This window comes from Drosophila yakuba, chromosome 2R (genome assembly GCF_016746365.2).
Source record: "Drosophila yakuba strain Tai18E2 chromosome 2R, Prin_Dyak_Tai18E2_2.1, whole genome shotgun sequence".
Lineage (NCBI taxonomy): Eukaryota > Metazoa > Arthropoda > Insecta > Diptera > Drosophilidae > Drosophila > Drosophila yakuba.
In genome coordinates, this window is record NC_052528.2 from 22,177,501 (window position 1) to 22,205,373 (window position 27,873).

General features: G+C 45.0%; 1 protein-coding gene across 3 annotated transcripts; it reads left to right on the forward strand.

Annotated features, from left to right (window-relative positions):
- The first annotated feature begins 5,195 nt into the window (after positions 1–5,195).
- On the forward strand, positions 5,196–27,809 carry LOC6531866 (protein dead ringer). 3 transcript variants are annotated; one of them, XM_015196100.2, is made up of 12 exons: positions 5,196–5,885; positions 15,143–15,309; positions 15,394–15,544; positions 15,632–15,971; positions 16,033–16,148; positions 20,664–20,736; positions 23,913–24,096; positions 24,492–24,639; positions 24,716–25,203; positions 25,537–25,635; positions 25,853–26,376; positions 26,607–27,809. In XM_015196100.2, exons 1-12 carry the CDS (start codon positions 5,799–5,801, stop codon positions 26,960–26,962), a joined length of 2,733 nt encoding a protein of 910 aa, XP_015051586.1. In that variant the 5' UTR covers positions 5,196–5,798; the 3' UTR covers positions 26,963–27,809. The 3 variants fall into 3 exon arrangements, with proteins under 3 accessions (XP_015051586.1, XP_002092653.2, XP_039228186.1); XM_002092617.3 differs by having other exon boundaries at positions 16,048–16,148; XM_039372252.2 differs by lacking the exons at positions 5,196–5,885; positions 15,143–15,309; positions 15,394–15,544; positions 15,632–15,971; positions 16,033–16,148 and adding an exon at positions 19,170–19,339.
- The last annotated feature ends 64 nt before the right edge of the window (positions 27,810–27,873 follow it).

Sequence of the window (27,873 nt, forward strand, 5' to 3'; positions counted from 1 at the left end):
CCGATTTGAATGGATCTCCGGCTGGCTAATTTATTTATTTCGGTTTAGTTCTATGCTGTTTGTTTGCCCAACGAATGGACGTCAACAGCTGGACTTGTTCGCCGCATTCGATTCGATTTAAAATCCGATCCCCATTCCCAACACCATTCCCATTCTCATCAACATACCTATAGCTTATAGCCATAGCCATAGCCATTCCCATTCGCATTGCCAGCGCCGATCGAAATAGTTTCACTTCAGTTCCTCACATGACAATGTGCGCGGTGTGGGTGTGCGTCACTCGAATCGATAGCACAACGTGTCGTATGCGCGATGTTTGCCCACGAATCCAAATCCAGATACTTGGCCACTGCACAGAAGCCCCGCAAGTGAGCGGCATTATTATGGTTATTATATTTATATTGTCATTTCTCATTTCTTCGCAGCCCGATAAAAGCACACACTCTGAATTTGCTTGGTGAAAGCAATGGTAAATGGTATATGGTAAATGGTAAATGAGCCACGACAATTCAATGTCATTATTGATGTCATGTGAGCATTGTGGGTTTCTGTTTTCATGCCCCCACAATCGCCAATGTCTTGTGCGTTCGCTGTGCATAATGAAATTATTTAATATATATTTTTTTATTTTTCCTAAACAACAAAACATCACTCGAGTGCAGAATTTGGCGCAAAAGAAACAAAAATAAGAGAGAGAGATAAAATTAAAATCAGGTTCAATCCCCATAATCCAATTTGGTTTATTGTGTGCCGCTCCAAATGAACAAAATTAACAAAACATGTGCGAGTGTGTGTGTGTGTGTGGGAATATGGGAATATATTCGGAATAATTTATTGCACTTCAGCCCAGATCCGCTTCAATCAAATCTTTTATGTCAGAGATTAACGATTAAAGTCATTAGCAGTTAAGATCGAGATCAGTCAAACAGTTGATGTGTCCAGATCCGCAGAATCGAATGCATATGGGCTATATATATGTATGTATGTATGTCTGTATATCCATGTGGCAGACAAAAGGCAGTACGGCTCATTCTTTTATCGCTTTTGGCATTTTTAATGCCATGTCTGAGGTTGCGGCCCTGAGGTGAATCTCGATGTTGGATGCCGCTGATTCTGGATTCTGGATACTGAATACTGGATTCTGGATACTGAGTTCTGGATTATGAGTGGCGGAGGCAGCGTCATCGCCTTCAGTTGGGTTTATTGTTTCCCCACTCGGGGCAGGACGAATATTAAAAGGGCAGAGTTATAAAACATTAGCGCATATTAATCATTTTACTTCAACCGCTCGCGCACAGAATTCCATTTATTCCATTTATTCGTTTCCATCTTGATGAGTTGCAGTCGCCGCGGCGCTGGAGCGAAATTCAATTAAAGTTTTGATGTAACCATTCCGGGAATAAGTCGCCTGGCTATATAGAGTATACCCCCATATCCCCATATACATACTGTACGTGTGTAGTTGGGTGTGTTTCGCTGGTTCCTGTTAGGCAGCGAGAACTGTCAAAATATTGACAGCGGCATCCGTTATGCTTTCTGCCCAAATTGATATTCTATTTTCGAGCACTCCCGCTCCCAGGCTCCGCTGGTTCGCAGCTTCGACTTCATTAAAAATCGTGCCCCCAAATGGAAATGGGAAAGAGATCATCTAAATAAATATGATGGCTATGTGGCCGCGTTAATGATGTCGGTGATGCCACAGCCGTAGTCACAACCATAATGGAGACACTCTGCCCAACTTGACAAGCTCCCGACAGTTAGCTGCATTTTATGAATGAATCGGAGGTCTCGTTTTTGCGCTCACTTCGATCTTCGATCACTTCCAACTGTCTGGCTGTTTGTGGTTGTGGATTTCCGATTGCCACTCGCAGTGTTTTGGCCAAACTATTAGTGAAGCCCGGCCTGGGCCAAAGGTCTCTGCCAAATGGCCAAATGGATCCCATCGGATCCATAATACAACTAAGTATCATCAATTATCGCCGCCGCCGCCGTCGTCGTCGTCGCTCATATTCATTCATTCGTTTGGATGTCGATCTGGTCAATGGTCAATCAATTTGGCTTTAACTCCGACTCCATGGCTGTGGGGTCTGTGGATCTCGAGTCTATCGGGTCTGCAGCCCAAGGGCTAGGAAGGCAAACAGGTAGAGTGGGTTCGACAACAGCTGAAACTCGCTTTCTCACACATCGATCCGCTGGCGGACTGAACTGAACTGGCTGACAAATTGCATTCCCGGATTAATGATCGCCTAAATGGCGTTTAATTAATCGATCTGCTGACCCCTCTCGCCCTCTTTCCCTGTGTTGAAACTGTAAATAGCCGCTTAATTATATGTAATTATATTCGCATTTTTTATGTATGCGATGAGGCAGGCAGGCAGCTCAAACTGGATGATCTACATTCGCAGGGGCAATTAATTTATGCAGTCAATTAATTAGCCATTAAAACTCTTTGTGCTGTTATACATTTAAAAGCCTCTTTGTGTGTTACAAATGGTTGCTAAACTACACCTCTTCGAACTGGGAAACTAGGAGTGGGTATATATCATGTCATACACTGGAACACAACTATCTGTTTACATCTGGTGAGGTCGATTTCGGGATTGCTGTTTGCACTGCGCAGGTGACCAAGTCTATGTGGCCATATAGTTATCCATTCCCCGGCCATTGATCCAGCCGCAACACTTAGTCACTTACTCAGCGTATCGAGTTGCTTGGCTATCGTGGATAGCAATAGAGTGTTCTGTGAAGTTCACACAGCGGGCAGATAGAGGTGGATGGAGGGGGGAGATATTTATGTCAAATGTGTAATTCCCAAATCACTTAATACTCATCAACTAATGAGGCCTAAAAGCTTCAGCTTCGGGCGGCGACGGATGTGTTGGACAATAACAACTTCAACTAATATCCATCTATACATATGTACATATATCTGTTGGCTTTGGCTTTGTGTGGTTGTTGCTGCTTTTCGGCGGTTTCTCTATCTCATTTATTTATTTTGAAATTGTTGCGAGTACGTATTTCATTTTTTGTGTTCGGGTTCCCATTTCCCTCCGCCAACAGCTAACGTCTTTTTTCGGCTAAAACACAAAATGCAGGAAATGGACGTGTTGACAAATAAACGATGTTCCCCTGTCCAATATTTGCCAATATGTGTATCCATGAATTAAACACAAATTTCACTTACAGCCGTGTTGTACGTTGTTAGAAAATCAAATGGGGGCTCAGCTTGCGGTGAAAAGTGGAAAGTTCATAATGACGAATTCGTGCCAAACAGGAGTGTTATCGGGAAACAGGCACTTCTAAGTTCAATTTTATACATTTCCCTCGAATTCCCAAATACGCCTGATGAATTCATTTGACTGCAACTTCCCTTAGATCGCACCCAGAAAGCTGCCCCTTCCATTTTGCCCCATGAATTTGACGTCGTCTCATTAGTCACATTTAAAATTGTATTTAATTACTTTCTCACTTCATCATCAGTCAAGTCGGTGGGTCGGACGACGCCTCGTCATTGGCGTGGCTCTTCTTTTCCTGGGCGGCTGCCAGGGGTGTATTCGTAGGGTAGCCTCCCCTACAGACACCCAGAAGCAGATACAGATACAAATACAGCTACAGATACAGATACATGTGCAGATACATGTACAGATACTTGTACATCCACAGATGCAGATACATGCCGCAGCGTTCGCGGCTTGTTTGTTTCACAGACAAGTCGACCAAAATTGATATACTCAGCTGCACACAGGAAAATCTGCTTAAAATAGGTTGCTTTTCAAATTAATAAATAAAATTGGTAGCTGCAAGAATAAAAGTCATAAAAGTATGATGATGAGTTATTTAATTAAAATATCTTTTAAGAGAGGAGCAGTTACTATATGTTTTGGCTGCAGTTCGTTAGCACATTCCTTTGTGTATTTAAGAGCTCATTATATTTTCTCGCAGTGTGTGGATCCACTGGCGCTGCTCTTTCTTCCACTTCTGCCGCTGCCGACTTCGGCGTCGCTGCCTTTCATCAATTTCAAATTAGTGAAAATCGACAAACGGAAATTATTTACTATCTGGATGGGTGGGTGAATGCGAATGTGGATGTGGCTGTGGATGTGGATGTGCCTGTCTGTTGGGTGGGTGGCAGCAGCAATCTATCCATCCATCTATCTACCGCCTTGGCCATTACAAGTGCAATTTATCTCGCAAATCATTAATCAACCTACCGTTTGCCTTTCCCTTTCCCTTCCTTTCCCATTCCTTCCCACTCCCACTCACAGCCCTCCCAACGCCTCCCTCCACCCCCTACTTGGCAATTGTTTTTAGCCAGCTTTTGTGTACTTATCGGCGAGACACTTGAAAGGCCCCTCCCATTTGATTGGCAAAATCAACAGGACGATTCGGCGAATGAAAAGGGCGGCGCTCTTCAATGGAATCGCGTATATAACGTGATTGAAAGATACGCTAGTGAGGCAGAACAAGTGCGCAAAACTAAACACTGAACTACAAAAGTTAGGAACCAACTAGTTAACATTTATTTTGCATTTAAAGTATTAATTAGTAATACTTTTTTATAATTATGCAAGTAACTTAATATGGATATAATGTAGACTTAACTAAAATTAAATTAATAAGTTTCTGCGAAAACAAAGACAATAAACTGTTAGATTTGGTTTCACCCCAGTAAGCTAATGTGTTAAACAGTGTATCTGCGTTTTCTGTCCACATTCTGCGGATACACGAGCACACCTCTGCCTCAGGTGTGCGCGAGTGTGAGTGTATCGGAACGAGCGAATAAGAAGGCGGCGTATTGCGGACACTCTCACACACACACGAATCGAGCAGTGCATAGATTGCGATTACAATTTTAATTTAATTGACCACCTCCCGCCCATCCGATTGGCTGCCTGCGGACAGATAAAATAATCGAGGAGCGAGCAGGCCGGCAAATGTCGCTCGCCGCTGTGAGTGCGAGCGAGTGGGCCATAGAGGCACTCACACACAGAGACGAGATGCACACACACTGGCGAGCATTTCATTTCAAAGAGAAAAAATTCTCTCAATTCCGATTGGAACGGCCGTTCCGATTCCACTCGTTTGATTGGAACAGCCGCTCCGTCAACATTTTCGTCGGCAACATTTGGGAATGTTGCCTCATCTTGTTGCTATGGCCGCGAATGGTTGAGCTGCATATAGTTTCTTGTTGGCCACTCAGATCGATTTGAACTTTCGAGTGGACGAGACGAGACTCTGTGCCAATTGGAGTTCCGTGAGCGTCGGTCGTGCGGTCGGATAACGGCTTTTCAAATGGACACATCGACACATCACTGTAATTAGATAACGTCGCAATGTGGATTAATAACAATCATCGTGTTCTGTGTGTGTGTGAGCGTGTGCAGTAAGACTCTTGATCTACAATTAAAGTGGGGAACCAAATCGCACCAAACAACCGCAAATAGTTGCAAACAAACAGAAGGGCATTAAATCCAAGTGAACGGTTCTTAAGCGCACTCTCCTGGTTTCCTTCGACCAGAATAAAGTGTGAAGGGGATCGACGATCACAAATAACGGTTCGCGCTCACGAGAAAAAGAAAACCAAATGCAGGCCGCAAAGTAATGCCATATAGAAGCTAAAAACAACACAACAACAACAAAAGTGCGCTGTGCCAATTAAACATCAGCTAAGAAATCAACAAAGGTCTGCGCAGGTCTTTGATCAACCGCAACCAGCGAAACATTCGTCGTAATATTCGCAATATTCGTACTATTCGTTATATTCGTGACATTCGAGCAGGGTGATCCAATTCGGCTCGATGCAACTGCGAGTGCACCCTACTATGGACTGTAGCGGTCGTTCAACCAGCAACATTGAACGCGATTCCGATCTGGGCGACGATTTGGTAAGAAAAGTAACTTATTGTCACTCAATGTAACTCCCTAATGTAACCACATTCCAAGTTCGAGCTGTGGAAAGGATTATTATCGAGTTTCCATGATTTAAGGACCTTAACTGAGTGTATTTCACCATCTTAAATATTAGATTTTCCCTTTTTAAAGTTTAAGTGACAAGCTGATTAGTTGGCATTAAAATGGAAACATAAATTCGGTAAAAACATAATTACGTGCAATAAACTTAATTGGCATAATCATACTTTGTAGAAGTTTCCAGGAGAAAAGTGTGTCAGTAAGTGCCGCTAAATTACCTCTTTATTATCACATCATAAAATCTGATATGAAGAATACAAATAAACAAAGTTCACAAACATACATACTCGTATAAGAAATACGCGTTTAAAAATGCATGTTTATTGCTTACAATCAGCCATCGGCCACTGATGGAAAATCATATTTCCCTATAATTATTCTTGGAAGCGCTGCGAGGTATTATTTTTACCAAATGAAATTTGTCAAGCACGAAAATGAATATTAGATATTCAACCTTTCATCTATCCAACACATATAGAATCTGATTTGTTTTCTTCTCTTCTCGACCGTGTGGTAATTTGAGTTACTAATGCATCAATATCCATTTGCCACGCGAAAAATATTATTCAATCTTGGGAGTGAATGGAAAATGAGTGACACTGATGGGCAAAGATACTCGAACAGGTGCGCCGAATCTATTCATTCGTAATTCGAAAAAATAACACCGATTTGCCGTCGGCACTTAGAGAAAATCCTTAGCGATCGCTTTTGTGGCCATAATGATCTCTTGTTTGGGTAGCAACTCATACTTAAGTTTCGTTTTCAACTTTCGTGCTCGAAAAAAGGCAAAGGCAATTTCTGCAGCTCGACTCACATTGTTTGCAGATGATTCAAAACGTAATTATAATGTTAAAAAAATATATGTTTATTCACTCGACACGGCGAGAAGGGGAATTCGAAGCGGGGGGAAGCTGCTGACTTTTCAGTTGGCGTTTCAGTTTGCCGGAGAGCCGTTAAAAGGTGACATGCTAAATGGTCGCATACAAGACGCTTGTTGTACGGACACACTCACGTCCAGCGCGATATACACTCACGGGTTGATCGAGCTAAGTGCATAACACACTCATAAATACAAATAGATTCATCTGTTTTGGGGACCGAGATCCCGAGATGCCAAGATCCCAAGATCCAGCGATCGTTCACAATTTCCACCGATTGAAAGAGATCTTTCAATCCAAGCTCTTTGATGGCGTTCATATGTAAATAAATTGTTCAAATATTTGCATTATTTGTTAGTACCTTAAATGAATATTAAATGGGTTTTATTGCCTTTCAGGCCTTTCGGCCATTCGCTTTCAGGTATGCAGCTCCATCTCCATCTCCAGCACCATCTCATCGCGACTTCTTCAATTCAATAAAAGTCTTGTTAGTTTTTTCCTGCCCCTTTGTTTTCCTTTCATTTTTATTATTGTTAATAGACATTGCCGGCTCGATCAACAATGAGCCAGACTTTATACACTCACTCACACACTCACTCACTCACTCACACACTCACTCAGACAGACAGTAAGTCAGTTACTGGCGACCTGCCGGCCGGCCTTCCGTCCGTCTGGCTATTTACATAATTTTTAATAGCCTCGCTTTTGGCCAAGAAGCGGAGGCGATGGGCTGTGCAAACAGCGACTGAATCTCGGACTCGGATGCCCAGGCCCATTCGTCATCGATGTACCCCGGATCGATGTACTCCTTGTGGGTCTGGTGTTAATTGAGGGGTTCCTCAACCCATCCAATTGAGGGTCCACATGTGGGTGCTGTCGCCTAATTAACCCCACTGCTTGGTTCTTACGATGGAAACGACATGCTGGTGTCATTCGCACATCCGATCCGATCCGCAGTTCTATTCAAATCAAATCCTGCGGCCGCCACTAGATCGCATTTTCAATTTCAGCCCAAAAGTCACGATTAAACAATAATGTGGGCTGTCAAAAAGTCATAAATTCTCGAATGAAACCCAGTCCCAGCGCAGAAGTCGTGCCCAATGGTCCGTGGTGTATGGTCCAATGCCCAGTGCCCAATGTCCAATGCCCATTGCCCATTGCCCAGCATCGTCATCCGAGCAGCACTTTAATTACTTGGGTTAAACGCAGAGTTTAAAATTATCGCCGAATTGCTGTCTGTAATTTTTGAATCGTTTTTAAATTAAATCAAGCCGGCGAACATGACTTGAGACAATTGGCTTCTGGCTTCTGATTCCTAGTGGACTCACTGCACGTGCTCCAGGCGGAGTTCCCACATTAAATCACAGTGGAATTGGGTTGGGGGAACCCCCCGAAATCTCAGTGGTGGTTAACTGGCGCTGCTGGTGTTTGCACTGATTCACACTCTGGCTCACATTTATTTATGACCACTTTAATGCGCCAGCCTGAAATTTTGGAATTTTGGAAGAGTTGTAAACTTAATTGCAGTGCCTTGCTTGGAATCGTAGTTCCATGGGAAATACTCATTCTTCTTCCGAATAAAATGCAGCAATGAATACATGTGATTATTATACAGGACTGCATGCAGCACAAACTGTCATTGTTATGAACTTGATATTACATTTCATACCGAAACGAGTTAACTGCTTCACACTTGGCTCACACCGCCTTGTGAGTACCCCCCTTGCATCCCCTTGCACCGCCGCCACTGGAAGCAGACATCATTTGGGTCGGACGGCAGCGGCACCTGTTATAATTTGTTTGGCTTCTTGTACGCTGACAGGCAGCGATTTTTATTAAATTCTTTGTGGGGGCTCTTCTTCTTGCATAACCAGCGGGCAGGGGGAATATTTGATTAAGTATCTGGTGGGGCCTCTGGGGGTTGGACATGTCCCTGACTCTCTAGCTATTTACATTTATTTTTTCGTTTTTGGTGGCGCTTTCAATCGCAATGACAAGCGAAATTTGTTTAGCTTTTAGTTTCCACACGGGGCGCGAACTTGAAACTGCCCAAATGTCCAAATGCTGGGGATTTGTCACGTCACTCGGATATATGGATATACTTGTATATTAGGGGGAAAAATTTAATTAACTACTAATGCAGTTTGCGGCACTCAAAAGTGCATGGCGACAAATGTCAGAACGGCACAAAAGCAAAAAAAGCACAAAAAGCCAATGAAAACAGGGCCGTAAAAGCAGAAAGAGCTCGTAAAAAATATGATTATTATTGGCTGTATTACAGTTTGCGCTTTTCGTATTGTTTTTAATGAATTTATGAATTATTTTGCCAACCATAGCTAATAAAACTGTTAATTGGATTTTTCCAGTACAGCTGCCGATTGCGAAAAGCGCCACGAAAAACGATCGCGAATCGCGAATCGCAAAACAAAATGCGAATTTGCGAGGGCACGAACTGTGTATCTGTGTGTACTCCTCTCTCTGTGTGTGTGTGTGTGTGTGTGTTTGGGGGCCTGGATAAAAAGTGTATTTATCATCGCGCTAATAAAACTCGGCCCTCTCTCTTGCACCGCACATATCGCCCTCCCTTTCGCCCCACATACAAACAGAAATGGGCGTGCCAATTGGCCAACGAGAAAATCGCGTGAGCGCCAACAAATTGAATAACCGCGCTGGCAAACAGCAATTTCTGTTTGCCATTTGCCATTTGGCACTGAAAACATCCTTGTTTTAATTTAGCCTCTTTTCCACACCTCTCGCACCTGAACAACAGCCCTGCTTTCTGTATAATTTCTGTATAAAGAAGCCAAGCAATCGCAACTGAAATCCATACGTAGTTACTATCGATTCTTAAACGCAGTGTTTTTGGGGAATTACGGAAAGTACTTTCTTAAAATGTGGATATTTGCACTTAACTAATAGAATGCTTAACTCACAATTCAGTTACTGACTTAAAAGAGTTTCGGCCACATTACCCGAATAGTGTAGCCATTGTGCGCGGCAACAATTCCTGATTAACAATGGTGGAAAGTGCGGTCGTAGAAACTTTCCTCATGTGGCGACACCCAGTCGTAAAACACAGATATATTTCGGGCAGGCGACTGCAACCAGCCCTGCGCCGCTCGCATCCAATAAAGTGGGCTCTTTGCCGTCCAGACGGCCACCAATACCTCTAGAAGCCAAGAGAACAGGAGGCGAAGAGTCCAAGAGACGAAGAGTCCAAGAGACGAAGAGTCCAAGAGACCAAGAGGCCAAGAGACCAAGACAGGCGGACTTGCGGGCTGGCCAAGGCAATAAAATAATGCAGTTTTTAATTATTGCCGCCTGCAATCGAAGCTAGACGCAGTGAATCCACCCCGCAGTCGGAGTTGGAGCTGGAGCTGGAGCTGGAGAGGCACAAGGAGTTGCTGGAGCTTCGGGAAGTGCGACTCGGAGTTGGCCAGACAGCAGGGGCGTAGTTTGAGCCATGTTTGCATCCATTATGATACGTTTATTGGTTTTGCGAAAGAGTGTAATTTAAATTAGCTAATATATTTTCTATTTATGCATTGTTTTTTATGATATGTTCCTTGCAATTATTCCTTCTAAGCCAAACAAGCGAGTATCTTGTAGATACATAGATACAGTTGATTTTCTTTGTATGCTCTTGCTCCTGGCACCCTCCTGATTCAAATCCCGACTACGCCCCTGGCGGACGTAGAACCCAGCCCAACTATTGCCGTTTAACCGTTGCGTTTCGCCCCCCCGTTTCACCACTCCCCCTCCTTCCTTTTTTTTTGTATTTTTTGTAGTTTTGTTTTTAACCGGTTTCGTTTTTTGTATTTGTATCTTTTATTGTTTACGCGAAACTTTTCGTCTGCCCGCCGCGCTCGTCTTACATGGGCGTGCGTGCTAAAAGGGTTAAGGGGGTTGGCTTGGGGGCGGTGGATGGGGAGAGGGGAAAGGGGCCTGCACTCTGTACAGCCAGCGCCATTATGCTTTGCCATAGCGTGTGTGTGTGTGTGTGTGTGAGTGTGTGTTTGTTGGCCCGCTTTATTTGTTTCCATTTTTATATTTTATTCGCCTTATTTTTTCCGCTTCGACGCTTGGCGAGCGAATGAAATCGCGTTTGTACGCACACACACACACACGCACACACTCACTCATACACGCGACCATTAAGCGCGTATCTGTGTGAGTGCGCGGGCATACAGTACGTGTATCTGTATCTTTCAGATACGTTTTGCATTTTAATTTTATTTCCATGCTCTCGTTGCGTTGCCCGAAGACCACGTTGCACATGTTTTGTCCCTTTTTACACATTTATTTTTCCCTTTTTTTTGTTCCATCTCCTCAGTTTTTAGCCGCTGGCTTGCAGTTTTTTTTTGCTGCAGTTGCATCGCGTTGAAATACATAATTCGCCACGGGGTGCATGCGTAAATGGGTAATTTTATTTATATATTTATTCAGTTATAAGATCCGCGCACACATGTGCCAGCGAAACGGAAAACTGAAAGGAGCCAGCTCGAGGGGATGATTGGCATATAAAAACGCATTCTTTGTGGCCTGTTAACGGTTTGCTTTAACCCAACAATGGCTTCAAATCTTCACTCAATTGGCTGTGGGTCCAATTAAGCGATTCGCTATTGATTAATATAAGCAACTTACCGATATCTATGAAATCCATAAAATCTCCCGCAGATTAAGAGCGAAGAATTCATCTTCAGAGGCCATCGTGTCATGCAAGATTATGTTTTTGACAGGCTTCACGATATGACATACGCATGTCTACGGATCTATTTTTATAGCAGAGATATCTGTCAGCACATGTTTGTAACCCTACACTCCTGTCCTGCCTATAAAATTAAATTTTGTAAAGATCTTCTATATAATATATTGATTAATTTAGACCTCCAATTGTTTTCTCCATTAACCCTGAAGAACTACTTGCTTTATTGGTTTAGGACTCCGAGTTTCTCCTTTCTCCTGCAGCAAAGTTTAAACAATGTGCCTAATTACTCAGACCTACGATTTGAATAAGACGAACGTAATAAACTTAAGACGCCAGTACGCCCCGGTCTGATCCTCAAATGAGACTCCGGGCGAACCCACTTGAGTCATAAGGACATTAGGCCTTTGGTTGTCAAGAGAGTTCGGGCTAAAAAAAATAAAACAAGAAGAAGGACAACGAAAAAACAAGGAGATTCAGTTGTAAAACCGGCGACTCGAGCCACAGAAAAACAGAAACAAATGCGGATACACATGCTCGCCGGCTCGTAATCTTAATCCTTCACACAATAAACGCCCCTTAAATGGGCTGCTGTATATGTGCTATATGTGCTATGTATGTAGGACTCAATCCTGGTAGCAATATCCTGATCCTGTTTGCCGGCAGCGCCCTTCACAGCTTCGCTTCAGGATTGTCGCATTATGGGTTTCCGAGCGGTCGCAGCGGTGCGTCCTTTTGTTTTAAATTAGCACGGCATGTTGCACATGCGGCATCTGTCCGTCCGTTTGTCCATTTGTCCGCTTGTCCGTCCGTCCAGTTGTCTGTCCGTTTGTCCATATCTGTTGCCTCCGGAAACTGCTAGCAATTTCCTACATATTTGTCGTATTCGATTGTCAAACAACGAATGGAAATTAGGCAAATTGCATTTGTAGTGTTCAGCTCTGAATGCAGTGATAATAAATTAAGTTACATTATTTCCAGCCACTTCTATCGAAATGTAATGTCAACACTAATTAGCGATAAAAAGGCAGCGGAAGAGGGGGGCTAAGTACGGTCTGTGGCAAAAATATTAAATATTTTTCCTATGCAGGCCACTCAGATAGTTGCCTCCGTCTGCGGTGCATCGAAAGCTATTAAAGTAAATTGCACAGGTGCCGCCCCTCTGTTCCCCCCCTCAAAAAAAAAAAATAAAAATACCCATGCCCACATGCATTTGTTTGAGTTTTGGAGTAGTATCTCTATCTTACATGTGTACGACCGAGTTTTCCTCATTGTCTGTGGGTCTAATTGCGATTTAATGTCTTGCCTTAGCAGTGGGAGACTTCGTGTTTAGCTGGCGATAACAGTAGCGTTTTATCAACGCAGAAATTAATGGAACTGCCGTGTCCCCCGACCAGGTGGCTTCGTCATAGCCATCTTAGCGTACATAGTATATACATATGGCGGATAGTACACCGCCATTAGTCGACTTTCCATGTCCATGAGTTCCGCACTGTGCGGGTGTTTGGGTGTTTGGGTGTTTTCCCGCCTTCCATTGGATGGGCACCTAATGCCCTCCAAGTGGAACACCTTATCGCTTCACGGTGATTTATGCGTCTCCTATACCGCGACTATATATTCCACGGAAGCTCTGTCGATTTTCCAACGAAATTCAATATCTGGAATGGCCATTGTTGCGGTGATTTTGATGGATTTCTTCCTTTATGGTGGAGCCTCCGCCTTTTCCTCCAGCCAACTGAATTTACGTATTAACATAGCTCAAATTGTTATTAACAAAGCTACCACTAGTTGAGATACTAATGGTTGCTTTGGTGCAACTTTGTTACCTTTTTGATGAATTTCTCAAATAAATTGCATGTGCGCGCTCTTTGAGCTTTTCCATCTGCCGATCCGTATCCACATTCACATCCACATCCATGCGCCATGCAATCCACTTGCAACCGCCACATTAAAGCGGCACAAATTCGTTGTGCATTAATTAGACATTTTATAGGTGCAAGTTGGCATGGCCTGCATGCCGCTTTTCGTTGGCCGTTGCTTGTTGGTTGTTGGATCTTGAATGTTGGCCATTGGCGGTGCCCAGACCACAATGCTGTTTGGACCTGGTCAACAGCAGACCGCAACTAAAACGCATACATGCACATAGTGACTGCATTTAGCCGAGCATCTGCATGTATTTCGCATGCCTGCGATAAGTTACATTAATTTGATATACACACATTCGCAAATGGAAGCGAGTAAGCGGCTAACTAACACAGCTCTAGTGCTATATACCCTTTGATTTGGCAATATTTCAATTAAATCGCAATACAATGTAATTATTATTATAGCTTAATACCGCATTTAGCAATTGAAAAGCGTTGGAAAGACATGACACAACTGCGTGTGCAAATGTGCATGTGCAACATTTTGGCCATAGAAGCGCTTTGCATTCGCGCCGACTTCAAAGAATTCCAGGAACTGCGTTTCTCTATGGTCGAGCCATTGTCTATGCCTTGGTTTTGGTTGCACTTATGATTATGCCACAGCGACACCAGCACCTCAAACCTCGAGTACCAACACCAGTGCTGCACCATCGACACTCGCCAGGCGATAAATGTTGAACACACTGCAAGATGCAGCAAACAGCTCACACATGTGTACTATGTATGAGACCGAGACTTGGCTTGGCCTGGCTTACTTTGTCTGGCCCCAGCTGCTCCTCCGCTTGGCTCTTCCTGCTCCTCCGGCTGCATCGTTGGCTGTGTTTAAATTGAAAATTCCCGATTTGCACACAGTCACAGATGCGCTTAATTTGCACCTCTCCAAATGCATAAAAACCAAGAAGCCGTGATGGAGTTGCATCGAACTTACAGCCTGCGGACTTGGGCTTTGCCTGGTGACTTCAACACTCCCGGCCATGCGTGGCGGACTTCTTGGCAAAGAGTCACGGCTAGCATGTCTGGCTAGCTGGCCAGGAGCGGAGAGTAGCTCCAGTAGCTCCCCGCGAACCCTCCAGCTATCCAGCTATCCAGCGAACCGCTCTGGGCTGATTGCCGTTTTGTGGGTCTGGGTCTGCCATTGTTAATTTATTAAGTGGTTACCTTTGTTGTCACCCCGCCGGAGGAAGTGGCTTTCAGCTTTTAGCTTTCAGCACTCGCAGTCTTTGGTTTTTCAGTTGCTTTCAATTGAAATTGCGCGGCGTGCCATGGTTAATGTGGCTCTTGGCACATGCCATAAACCAGAATCGAGTGGCTTCAGCTGGATCAATGACCACTGCCCACGCCCAGTGATCCCAGTTCAGAGTGCCTCGATATCGATTCTGATTCCGATTTGCCGCCTGACAAAGTGTCCGTATTAAGCTTGCCCAGCGGGCAGCTTGTTGACATAAGCGCCGCCATTAATTCCGCATCAGCTCCAAGGGGTCGCTTTGTTTTTGGTTCTAGGTGCACTGCGAGAAATGTAGCTTAGTACATATGTATTAATAGTACCAGTTTTTGGGTGTTTAAACATGCAGATTTAAAGACAGGCATATTAGTTTTCTAAGCTTTATAAAGACAACTTCCAAACCTACTTCCAAATGATGCACTTTCCTTTTTTTTCTGTGCAGTCACATGGTGATCGAACGGACGACGAGATGCGCGACTGCGACTCCGTGGATGGGGAGCATCATCAGCTGAGCGCCAAGGCGGCGATTGCAGCCCGCTTGAGTCACACAGTTTCCGGCGGCGGAGGCAGCTTCGCCAGCCCCGAACCGCAGACCGAGCTGCCCCTGAGGTGAGTGACTGCTCCTGATTAATGTCCTGGCTGCGGAGGTGCAGTGATCTGTGTAATCTCTGCAACACAATCCTCTTCCCACAGCCATCACCATCAACTGCCGCCGAATCATCCGCTCAACGCTCTGGGCAGCTTCATGGGCATCGGCGGACTACACAGCATTCCAAATCTCCAGCACAGCGACGTGCTCGAGAAGCTCAAGATGCAGGTGCGCGACATGAAGGTGGGCCTAATGGTGAGTGTTGAGTTGGTGCCAAGCAATTGGATTGGATATTGTATATTAATATCCTTATTATAATTTAAATACCTTTTTTAATCGCAGGAACAGGACTACGCTGCCGCAGCACATGCCGCTGCTTTCGGGGCCAACATGCTGCCCACGACGATCAGCTCGGGCTTCCCACTGCCCCACAACTCGGTGGCCTTTGGCCATGTCAGCTCGGCGCCCAGCGGTGGCAATGGGAGCAGCTACAACGGAGGCACCACCCCCACGCCCAGCGCCAACAGCAATGCGGCCACCAATGGAGGCGCCACCACTGGACCCGGTGGAACAGGAGGATCGGGCGGCGGAGGAGCAGGAGGCGGTGGCGGAGGAGGTGGAGGAGTGGGTGGCCACCAGTTCTCGTTCGCATCCCCCACAGCAGCGCCGAGCGGCAAAGAAGGTTGGTATCTATCTATCGCGTGGCAGGCGGCGATCCATTTGTGTTTAACTGTTGCACTCAGCCCGCCACTTTGCAGCCAATTCCGCATCGAACTCGTCGACGTCCAGCGAGGCTTCCAATTCATCGCAGCAGAATAATGGATGGAGCTTTGAAGAGCAGTTCAAACAAGTCAGACAGGTTAGTGGAGTGGTGGGGGAATGGAAGAGATGAGAAGGGAAGGGTACAGGGGGAGCCGAGGTTCAGTCAATTGAAATCGACAAAACTGTGTGTAAACAAGATGCAGGCAAGCTATCAATTAACTACTAATAGCCAGTCGCAGTCCAGCGGGAAAGTATCTCAGCCTCATCCTCTTCCCACCTGGCCGAAGGGGATCGAAACCAGTTGGAAGATGCTGCACTTCAGCAGTCCAGCACTCCAGCTCTCCAGCAGTCAAGCAGTCCAGTTTGTGATCTCGTTTCGGATCTGGTCGTGGCACGGCTAATGCTAGTGCCGCCTTGAGGCGTTCCAGGCGATACGATAGTTCCGGTTTGCAATTGAGCAATTAATGTAGCCCTTTTCAGGGCGTTAATTTGGTGAGAAAATAGCTGGCCAGCATCCCCCGGCATGTGAGGTCCAGATGCTGACCGAGTGAGTAGTAGTATCCGAGCAATTAGGCCCGAAATCCCCTCGAATCCTCACAACTTTTTGGTGTGGTCATTAAATGTGGTTGCCAAAATCGAGGCACAGATACAGATACATCTACAGATACATATATAGATAGAGATACAGATACAGCTACAGTGTGTGAACCTCGACAGCTTTTGGTTCGTTTTGGTTGGGCCTGACTCGCCTCGCCTCGCTTGGGTCATAAAAACCGAATTTCGATTAACTTTAAATGCACACACACTCTCGCTGCTGCTCTGCTGCTCCCTTTCGGCCAAATAGCCATGTAGCTGTGGCCATAGCTATCCATCAAACGGAGCCCGCATTCTCTATGCACTATAAAAACTTTGACCCTCGCAATGCAATGCAAAAGATACTTATGTATCTCGTGGATGGGGCCGCAGTTTGCCACAGCTAAGGCCGCAAATGTATCTGTAACTTCACGCTTAACACCTTCGCTTACACCGTGTGCGGCTCTTGAATGATGATGATGTGCTTGCAGAAACCGGCTGACCAGATATATACATATGTACATATACATATATATATAAATATATCTCACAACTCCCTTTGGCCTCCTCCAACTTGGGCTTTCTGTAGGTGTCGGATAAATCCCTCGCAGCACAGGCAACACATTCAAAATGGCTGTTTCGCTCTTTCATTAATTGTGGAAACGAGACGAAACGTTAATTATGTTAATTGAAGCGATAGCGGCGACGGCGAGAAAAGCCATTTTGAAAGAGTATCGCACAGATACACTTACACTTATACTTACAGATACAGCTAAAGCTAAAGCTACAGATACGTTCATTCATTCGCTGGCTTCTCAGCCATTCGCCTTTCCCCAACTTTAAGTAAAATTCACAGTGCGCTCTGCTCTGATTTTAGTTCTCAGTCTTGGCCATCAGTCAGATAGTCAGCCAGTCATCCAGTCAGCCATCCATCTATCTATATATCTATCTATCTTTCCATCCATCCATCCGCAGACGAAGACAAAGACAACAAGTAAAACAAAAATATTATTTTTGGTACATTTCGCTGCTCATTTCTTGTATTATATAGTTTCTTTCTGCCCTGCTCTCATTAATCAATGTCAATTATCTGTACGTACTGAATAATTATGTTTAATTATAGACCCAAGCATTTTCCAATAATATTCTATATAAATATATTTATGTGTTCTTGTCGATGAATTCAATCGTGGAGATTGTGCCATTTCCTTTCAATCTGACGCTTTTTTGGCGCGTGTTTTGCCATTTGTAATTAGTTGATCGAGAACTTACTTAGTTTTTGCAGAGCTTACGTTCTAAAATCGGGTGATAGGGAAGTTTAAGAATGCTAACAATCTATCAAGAGTTTGTTTAATTATTAAACTACAACTAAACATTTTACTCATATATGCAGATGGAACTTTGCGATTCCCAAAACAAACTGCTTAATATGTAAAATGACAAATCATTACAGAGCGTTAATGAACATTTTAATTGGTATTTATTCAGTGCAGTCCACGATCATTATAAGCTGTAGCATTCCCAAGAAAATTATAAGAGCCAAGAGATGAAATAAAACATAAAACACAACGAAACGGAAAGTCTGTTGAACACATTTCGAGTAATGAGTGTGAAATTCTTAAATAAATATGCCGGCAACCTGCAGATGTATCTGCATCTGTATCGGCGGTATCTGTATCTGTATCTGTAGCTGTATTTGTATCTGTGGCTGCTTCGGATAGAAAACGATGTGTGAGTGCTGGTCGTCGAATTATGCACTCGATGCCGCAGGACAACACTTAGGAACCAGGGGCCGTGCAACGGGATCCTGTCCATATAAATTTTAATGCCCACTGGAACCTTTTTGCATCCATATGCTAGGTCATCTGTATAGTATCTATATCTGTGTCTGATAGTTATAAATGACACCCACACACAGGGGCAGGCAAAGGGAATCGATCTGGCGAAAATGCAGCCGAAATCCAGAGTTCCCAGAATCAAGGATTCAAATTTCAAGCACCCAGGCAGCGGATTTGTCGGGTTCTAAGACTAGGCGACAAATAAGTGAGATTATTTTTATAACCCGAACCCCGAATCCCGGATCCCGATTCTCGACTTCCAATTCCAGATCCCGAAAAACATGTGTGTGCTCAGGCAGCAACATCTTCGATAGTTATAAAAACGATTATGATTGGTCTAAGGAAACCGTGGCAGGGGATAGAATACTCGTTTCCCGGCCTTATAACTTTATTGCCACGGATTTGGGAGAGATATTGGTAGCGCTTAACGGTTTTGCGGCTGCTGTGATGCAAGTTAGGGATCGAAATTCGAAAAAGATATTGGAAAATGAGGCGCAGGCAGGTTTGCAACCCTTGTGCGTGAAAGCGGGACTTCATTTTATGATTATTAATACGTGTACCCCAGACAGGCAGGCAATATTATAGGTACACAGATACAACACATGTGCGCCTGTGTTGGTATGGGTGCGCGTGTGTGTGTGTGTGTGCGGCGGCAGCGACGCAGGCAGCATTTCGATCCAGACTCCTGCCACAAATTTAGTTGATAAACGACCTTTGATGGCGTTGCATCGTCGCGTTGATCAATGAAATAAATCGAAGACTGAATTTTTTTGTGCATCCAAAAAAACAAGTGAAATATAGTTGTGAAATCAGGAAACCAGCTAAACAAGTGTGAAGCCCCATCAAAATGCTCATCTCCGAAGATCAAATTCAGGAGGTACCACAAATCCACATGCACAAAGTGTAATCAGTGAAAAGCAACGAATCCTTCGAGGAACCAATCCAGTTGAATTTCAATTAATTTATTTTGTGTTTGGCTCAACCCCGAGCGGTATAAAGCCGCACATATACGTACGAGTATACGAAGGTTTTGTGTTGGCACTGCTCCTATAGCTCTTGTGGGCGTCGAGAATCATAAAAAATATCCCCAGCACAGCCAGTTTGGAAAGAAGTTGGCAGGAGAATTGGAGTCCAAAGTGCCCGGCCAAAGACGAGGCTCCGAGTCTGACTTGGTTTTAAATCATTTATGCGAGGAGGTGGAGAGGCGAAAGGAGACGGGGACGGAGATGGAGATGGAGAAGGAGGCAGTTCATCATTCGCATTGACTTAGAATGTGCACCACGGATGGTGCAGGGCTCGAGTTGAGTATCCAGCTCCAGCTCCAGCTTGAGCTTCAGCTCCGTACCCATTACCATCACCATCTCCAGCTCGGCTTCGTTTCTTTCTTTTTGCAGTAGGCGGAAAGTATGATGAATTCCGAATTTGATGAGTTCACTCCGATGTTGTCATTAATTCTGAACATACTCGTACCAAGTTGCGACTAGGGTTTTTCCATCCACAAACTTGGTTCCTGGTGGCAAAGGTCAAAGCATGAGCCGCAGGAAAACCGCAGCACATAGCAACGATAAATAATAATGTATAAATGGCAGATATATTTATGTACTTCCCTCGTTCGCATCTCCGGCTCTATCTTTATCACCTAATTATCCGTTGTGCCACTCACGCTCATTGAGCTCTTCACACTCTAACAAAAGCCCAGTGTAGCAGGGTTGGAGGTTAGGGGAATGTTTCTCTATCAACCCCCAGCAAACAATGCTCAACATGCAGGAGAGACAGGGATGGAAACACCTAACACGCGCCCCTGTCATCATGTGCGTCTATTGTTGGCCCAACAAAAGGCCAGAAGTGAGCCAAAACTCCATTTTGTGCCAAACCATTGGCCTAAAGAGTCAAGTTGTTGGGTCTTTTGTTAGATTGTTTTGTTATAAAAACGGCCTAATGCGCTTATAATGGCGCGTTTTGTATGTTTATCTACCTAAAAGCAAATGTAGAATTGATATGACATCATTACTATTTTTTTTAAATTATAAATAGGTTTTTTTCGATAAATTATAATTATCTTTTTGATGCTGTTTAATTTTTCTGGCGCCCCCGGGTGGGCATTTTATTGGGCCGGTTATTGGGATGCATTTGCATTATAGTTAAGAAACTTAGCCTAATAAAACCCTATGTTATCTATATATTTCCACTTCTAATTGCAGCTCTATGAAATCAACGATGACCCCAAGCGCAAAGAGTTCCTGGACGACTTGTTCTCATTTATGCAGAAGCGCGGTAAGTTGCACATTGCATTGAAGTTCCTCAAGGGGCTCATAGAGGTGGGAAGGTGGGACTATTGGGGGCTGTATCTCGAATCTGAGTTCTCGAATTTGCATATCCCTGGCCCAGATGACGGATTGCTGACTCAGCCAGCCAAGTGCTTTTGGGGCTCACTCAAATTATGTTAATTGAATAAATTTCTCGGCACTTTGACGTTTGATTTTGAGCAGCGCGAGGGGGCAAAAGGGGAGCCATTAAAATATGCAGAAATTCTGGTGAAGAGGAAACCGAGAAACTGAGAAACCAAGAAACCGAGAGAAGTAGAGAAATCATTTTGGTGGCTGACTTTTTGTCATTTTGTCACTTCAAATTACTGTCACATACACACACACACACTGAGGAAAAAGGGGGTACCATATGCATATTGGTACTTAAATTTTAAAGGCGACTTGCAGCGGCAATCGGAGCAAATGCCTATTTATACATACATGCGAGTATGCTTTCCTGCACTTTTGTCATTAATTATGGGCATTACCGAATGCGAGGGAAATCGGTGGCATGCACCCACTACTAATGCCTGGCGTGACTGTACTTTTCCAATAAATTAACTTCCGGCTGGCGATCCCCATTGCAATCCTTGAGCGTCCTGCAGTTTTCGCCGAGTGTGTTTGCCTCGCAACCTGAGAGGGCATTAAATTTGTTTGTATTTGCACAAGTCGTGTTCCAGGGAAATAGTACGGGTACAGTGATGTTGACCCACGGCAAACTCTCATAGAAGGGGAAATGAAACGAATGAAATTTAAATAAACTGGGCAGCAGAAATATACTCAAAAGGTAATCTATTTCGTGTGCAACTATAATTAAGTCTTGAAATTTGCATCTAGTATGCACAGCTTTGATTGGATAGACTAGGAATTCTATGCTGTAGACAGCAATATTTGTTTACTTTATGTAATTTTGTATGCGTTTCATACAAAGTATATTAAATCTATGCTCTGAACAGACATACTTACACAGCCCTATATGCGTGGAACATCCCTGACAACTTAATGGATTTTAATCTGTCACATGCGTTCAAGTTTTGACATATGCACGCTCACCCGTCGCGGTCACTGCAAAGGGGGTTTTATTTTTCTGGGGGTGGGGTGGGGACAGGCCAGGGGCGGAGGTGCAGGAATGGGGAAAGGGGGGTCGCCCAGTGGGTAGAATGAGACTGTCTAAAGTTGTCGTCCGCCATGAGAAGGAAGCGCCGAAAAATGCGACTCGGGCGTACAAAGTATTCCGTGTCCATGTGTCTATAACCGAATGATATTGTACAATTGTACAACTAACTAACGGAAATTATGCCAAATAGGTATGTGTATAAATAAATGTATTTGAAATAAATGTGGATCGCTTGCCGTGAGTTGTTTGTGCAGCGAAGAGCGGCGCAATTCTTAATTAAAAGACGTCAATCACTTATCAACATGGGCGCTATTTTCGTAGATATTTCCCAGTGCTCCACGCCCAGGCACCTCCACCATCTGAGATTTGGGAACTGGGAACTGGGAACTGGGAGAACGACTATGTCGGAATGGGAGATACCACTCCCTACGGCGCTGGTGGCGTTATGATTTCAGACTCGATCAAGTTTCGTTTAATTTCCATTAAAAACGCCTGACATCTAGGAAAACAAATGCAGCCGAATAAATAAATAGTTGTGCCCCCAAAAAGAGTTCAGTCTGAAAGCCACAAGGAGAAAAAGAAAACCGCAGAGTAAAAAAATGTAAAAGCTGCCAGGAAGAATAATAATAATAAGTCAGCAGCAGTCGGCATGTGCGTGTCAGGAGCAGCGATTTGTTCAGATACTTGGCATAGGATCGGATTGGATCGACTTGGATCGACTTGGATCGGATCGGTTTGGATAGGATCGGATCGGTTCGATACCCCTGGGCAGGAGATTCGACGAGATTCCTATGCGACGGAGAGTTTAATGATCGATTCGAGTGACGGGCGGCCGGGGCTGATCATTAAATTGCCTTTGATTATGTGCGTCCTCCCCGAGATTTTTTTTGTTTTTTTGTTTTTTGTTTTTTGTTTGTGGCTCGTGCAGCGATCGATGGCGATCGAATCTTTTTGCCACGGCACATGTGCATATCCCAGTTTGTTCATTGGTTTCGTGTTATTCCTTTTTGATACGAGCATCACCTCGCCACTCAATTTGTTTATATGCATAAAAAACAAACGTATTTTCATTCAATCAACACGTCCATCAAAGAGTTTGATTGATTCCTCTGGGGCTCATAAAACACAACGAAAATGAAAACGAAACCGAAAGTCGATCGATCGATGGATCGTTGGATCTTTAGAGCCATGGGGCAGCAACAGGCGGCATTCAATGATATGGTATTTGGTATTTGGTAGTTGGATCGTAAAAAGGAAAGGAGCCCGCGCAGCATTATACAAATTCGAGTTACACACGTACAGAGCCAGCAATTATGCAGCCTGATTAGTTTTTTATTCGTTTTCATGTGCCCTGCACGAGAAAAAGAGTTTAGGGATCTCAAGTGCTAAATACGCTAAATAAAAAGATCATATGATTAAAGAAAATTATACACAAGCATATGTATGTAATTTACTCTTTAAGCAGCTATTTTACTTTAGTATCAGAACTACAAATAACCACCTGAATTTCTCTCAGTGTGCAATAAAAAGGGAAGTAGAAAAGAAATTTGAATAGCACAAATCAATAGCAAATAGAGGCCAATAGAATGCCAATGTGTATGATGATGATTAGCCGCCATAAACAGACCAACATATGTACAAACATGTGTATATATGGCCGGCACTGTGTGTGTGTTTCAAATCGAGCAACAATTAGGATTTATTTCAGTTTTTATCGGCCCCGGTCTGCACTTTTCAGCTGCTACAGGGGCTACAAGTGTTAATTGCTCCGTGATCGATGAGTGGGAGTGGGAGAAGGAGTAGGAGTGGGGGAGTTGGATTGGGGGAATCTCTGTGCTGCACTCATTGGGGAGATAAATCTGTTTTATGGATCTTTAAATCGTGTTTTGCTCGTTGGTGCATTTAACGAGCTGAATGGAAAACATCGCCAAGTGCAAGAACAAGTTTCATTGCGCAAACAACTGAATTCGGATTCGAATGTTTAGTAAACCCCCACTCACACCCCCTCCATTCTATTCCCATTTCAGGAACTCCGATCAATCGGCTGCCGATCATGGCCAAATCTGTGCTGGATCTCTACGAGCTGTACAATCTGGTGATAGCCCGCGGCGGCTTGGTGGATGTTATCAACAAGAAGCTGTGGCAGGAGATCATCAAGGGGCTGCACCTGCCCTCCAGCATCACCAGTGCCGCCTTCACCCTGCGCACCCAGTAAGTGGATATCCCTATTTCTATGCATGCTTCCCTCCTCCAATCCCTTTGCTACCATCAATCCCTTCACTACCATCCATCCCATTGCTGGTACCTGCCACGTTGAGCTATGTCCAAGGCAAACACAAATACCATCAGCAGCCCAAGATGCGGGACAAACAGAAACGGACAATCAAACATTGCAGCGATCAAGCAACAATCGATCTGCAATCGTGGATCTCACTTCACTCTGTGGGATCGTGATTTGTTTGCCTGTCGCTTTCGTATTTACACGATAATTCAACTTAAACAGGACATCAACGTGAAGTTTGCCTCCCTTCCCCCTTCCCACTTCCCCCGCTGCCGCTCAGCGCGTCTGTTTGCCGCGCTTATTAATAATTTTATGCATCTTGCAGATACATGAAGTATCTGTACCCGTACGAGTGCGAGAAGAAGAACCTCAGCACGCCGGCGGAGCTGCAGGCGGCCATCGATGGGAATCGCCGGGAAGGACGTCGCTCCAGCTACGGCCAGTACGAGGCCATGCACAACCAGATGCCGATGGTGAGTACAACATAAAGCTTGGATTAGCTATGAGCCTCTGGTACTAATGTGTCCGGTACACCCATATACCCCACAGACGCCCATTTCACGACCCTCCCTCCCCGGTGGCATGCAGCAAATGTCGCCGCTGGCACTGGTCACCCATGCCGCGGTGGCCAACAATCAGCAGGCACAGGCCGCCGCTGCAGCCGCAGCAGCTCATCATCGCCTGATGGGCGCTCCCGCCTTTGGCCAGATGCCCAACCTGGTCAAGCAGGAGATCGAGAGCCGGATGATGGAGTATCTGCAGCTGATCCAGGCCAAGAAGGAGCAGGGCATGCCGCCCGTTCTGGGCGCCAATCATCCCCACCAGCAGCAGCACTCACAGCACCAGCAGCAGCAGCAGCACCACCAGCAGCAGCAGCAGCAGTCGCAGCAGCAACACCACCTGCAGCAGCAGCGCCAGCGGTCGCAGAGTCCGGATCTGAGCAAGCACGACGCACTCAGTGCCCAGGTGGCCCTGTGGCACATGTACCACAACAACAACAGCCCGCCGGGCTCGGCACACACCTCGCCGCAGCAACGGTAAGCTTTTGACGATATGCCAACTTAAATTGTTTATTGCCAAATGTTTTCATTAGCAACCAGTTTGATTGAACGCACTCTAACTGGTTTATGCCTATGGTTCATTGAGTTCAGAAGGCAATAAGTATTTTTTTTGCCACAGCGATAATTCAGGTTTCACTTAAATAGCAGATAGTAATATTCCAATGAATATTATTATTAAAGTAGAACAGGCTGCTGGCGCCATCTAGCTTACAAACTTCACAGGCAATAGAAATAGCGCCACCTGCAAGCGAAACATAGCTGTACAGCGAAGACACTAACCACTCACGTTCTCTCCATTCTCCGCTACAGCGAAGCCCTGAACCTCTCCGACTCGCCTCCAAATCTCACAAACATCAAGCGCGAACGCGAACGGGAGCCCACTCCAGAGCCCGTGGACCAGGATGACAAGTAAGTTGGTTCCTCATCCCTAGGATAAAGTGTCAGGAAGTCGAGGCATCCAGTATTCCACCTTTTTGTACCCTTACTTACTTGCAAAATGCTATCTAATACTTTTAAAGAAATGATACCATACTAAAACACATTGGATTTAGTTAGACATTTGTTTTACTACGTAAGAATGCATTGATGCATTTCCCTAACTAACCGAATTGGCTTTTTCAACCAGATTTGTGGACCAGCCGCCTCCAGCGAAGCGCGTGGGCAGTGGCCTCCTTCCGCCCGGCTTTCCCGCCAACTTCTACCTGAATCCACACAACATGGCCGCTGTGGCAGCAGCTGCGGGATTCCATCACCCATCCATGGGCCACCAGCAGGATGCCGCATCCGAGGGCGAACCGGAGGACGACTACGCCCACGCCGAGCACAACACCACGGGCAACTCATCCTCGATGCACGACGACAGCGAACCGCAGCAGATGAACGGACACCACCACCACCAGACCCACCATCTGGACAAGTCCGATGACTCGGCCATTGAGAACTCACCCACCACGTCGACCACCACCGGTGGGTCGGTGGGTCATCGCCACAGCTCGCCCGTTTCCACCAAGAAGAAGGGCGGCGCTAAGCCCCAGAGTGGAGGAAAGGATCTGCCGTCCGAGGACAAGGATGCCTCGTCCAGTGGCAAGCTCAATCCCCTCGAGACGCTTAGCCTGCTGTCCGGCATGCAGTTTCAAGTGGCACGGAATGGTAAGTTCATAGGGCCAAGCAAATAAAGATAATTGCAAAGTTAAAAGTATGAAAATGGAAGTAGCTCTTTAAATCGAAATGCAGAGATGAATTTGTTGGATACCATTAAAAACTCAGAGAGGAACCTTTAAACTAGAATGTAATGTCCGTTATGCTCTGACCTACAGTAGTTAGGTTTCAACCACTTGGACATATGGCCATTGCACTAATACAAACCTAATCCCTTCCAGGAACGGGCGATAACGGGGAACCGCAGCTGATTGTCAATCTGGAGCTTAATGGCGTCAAGTACTCTGGGGTGCTGGTGGCCAATGTGCCGCTGTCCCAAAGCGAGACAAGGACGAGCTCACCCTGCCACGCTGAAGCACCAACAGCCGAGGAGGAGAAGGATGAGGAGGAGGAGCCGAAAGCCGCTGAAGAGGAATCGCATCGATCGCCAGTCAAACAGGAGAGCGAGGAAGCCGACCAGGACATGGAGGGCAGTGAAATCCTCCTGAACGGTGGTGCTTCGTCGGTGGGTGGTGCTGTTGCAGTTGCTGGTGTGGGTGTGGGTGTGCCCCTGCTCAAGGATGCCGTGGTCAGCTAGAAAGGATAACGAGAACCGGCATGGAAAAGAAACGAAAGGAAAGGAAAGGAATACCAAAGTCATATTTTTCAGAAAAATACAAAAGCAGTTAAACTCACACAAGCACACAGATGCCGAACCTAAATGTACATACACACGCATGCGGCAGGAGCACAGGAGCATTAAGGATGCGGACAGGACATGAAAAGCGCATTAGGCGCATCCCAGCATTCGATGTTCATGCATGCAGCACCATCCCATCCCACCATCGCCATCATCGCCACCATCGCCGTGTCCATCCGCCCGAAACTCAAGTGCGATATGCCGCCAGTAGAAGATCATGGAATATATATATATACATTATCGAAAGTATATAGGATGCGTGTGTGCTCCATTTCCACATTTGCATAAAAGACAAGCCAGCGAGCGTGTAGTTATCGATAGCCATTACTTACATAAGCGAGTGCATCACTTCGGATACATACAACCAATACCCCCGTATATATATGATATATGAATAGGTTACGATTACCCCCACACACCAATTTGTTTTTAGCGTGAAATCTGTTGTATCCTCTTACGAACTTCTCCTTTTTTTGTGTTAGGCTGCAAGGCTTCTGTACATATCAATCAATACTTAGTTCTTAGGCCATATGCTAAACTACATATATTTACTATATACTATATACTATATACTATATCGGAACCTAGTTTGTAAGCACACAATCACGCATCACACCGCAGTAACACACATGCATATCCATTATGACCGCATCGTAGACATATTTTAGACGTAAAATCAACACAAGTAATAAGCATAAATGTATCTGTCGTAAAATTAAATAGCGCTTTTGGCACCCACACACCATTTCGATTGCCCCACAGTCTCCACCACAACTGCTCCAAAGCCCAAGAGCCAAGCGGAAGGTGGC

What these genes read in the sequence shown, in the direction of transcription:
- LOC6531866 (XM_015196100.2), top strand. Translation starts at nt 5,799, where the DNA reads ATGCAACTGCGAGTGCACCCTACTATGGACTGTAGCGGTCGTTCAACC. An exon ending in CCGATCTGGGCGACGATTTG is followed by an intron (nt 5,886 to 15,142) that starts GTAAGAAAAGTA and finishes TTTTCTGTGCAG; the next exon opens with TCACATGGTGATCGAACGGA. An exon ending in CACACCTCGCCGCAGCAACG is followed by an intron (nt 25,204 to 25,536) that starts GTAAGCTTTTGA and finishes TCTCCGCTACAG; the next exon opens with CGAAGCCCTGAACCTCTCCG.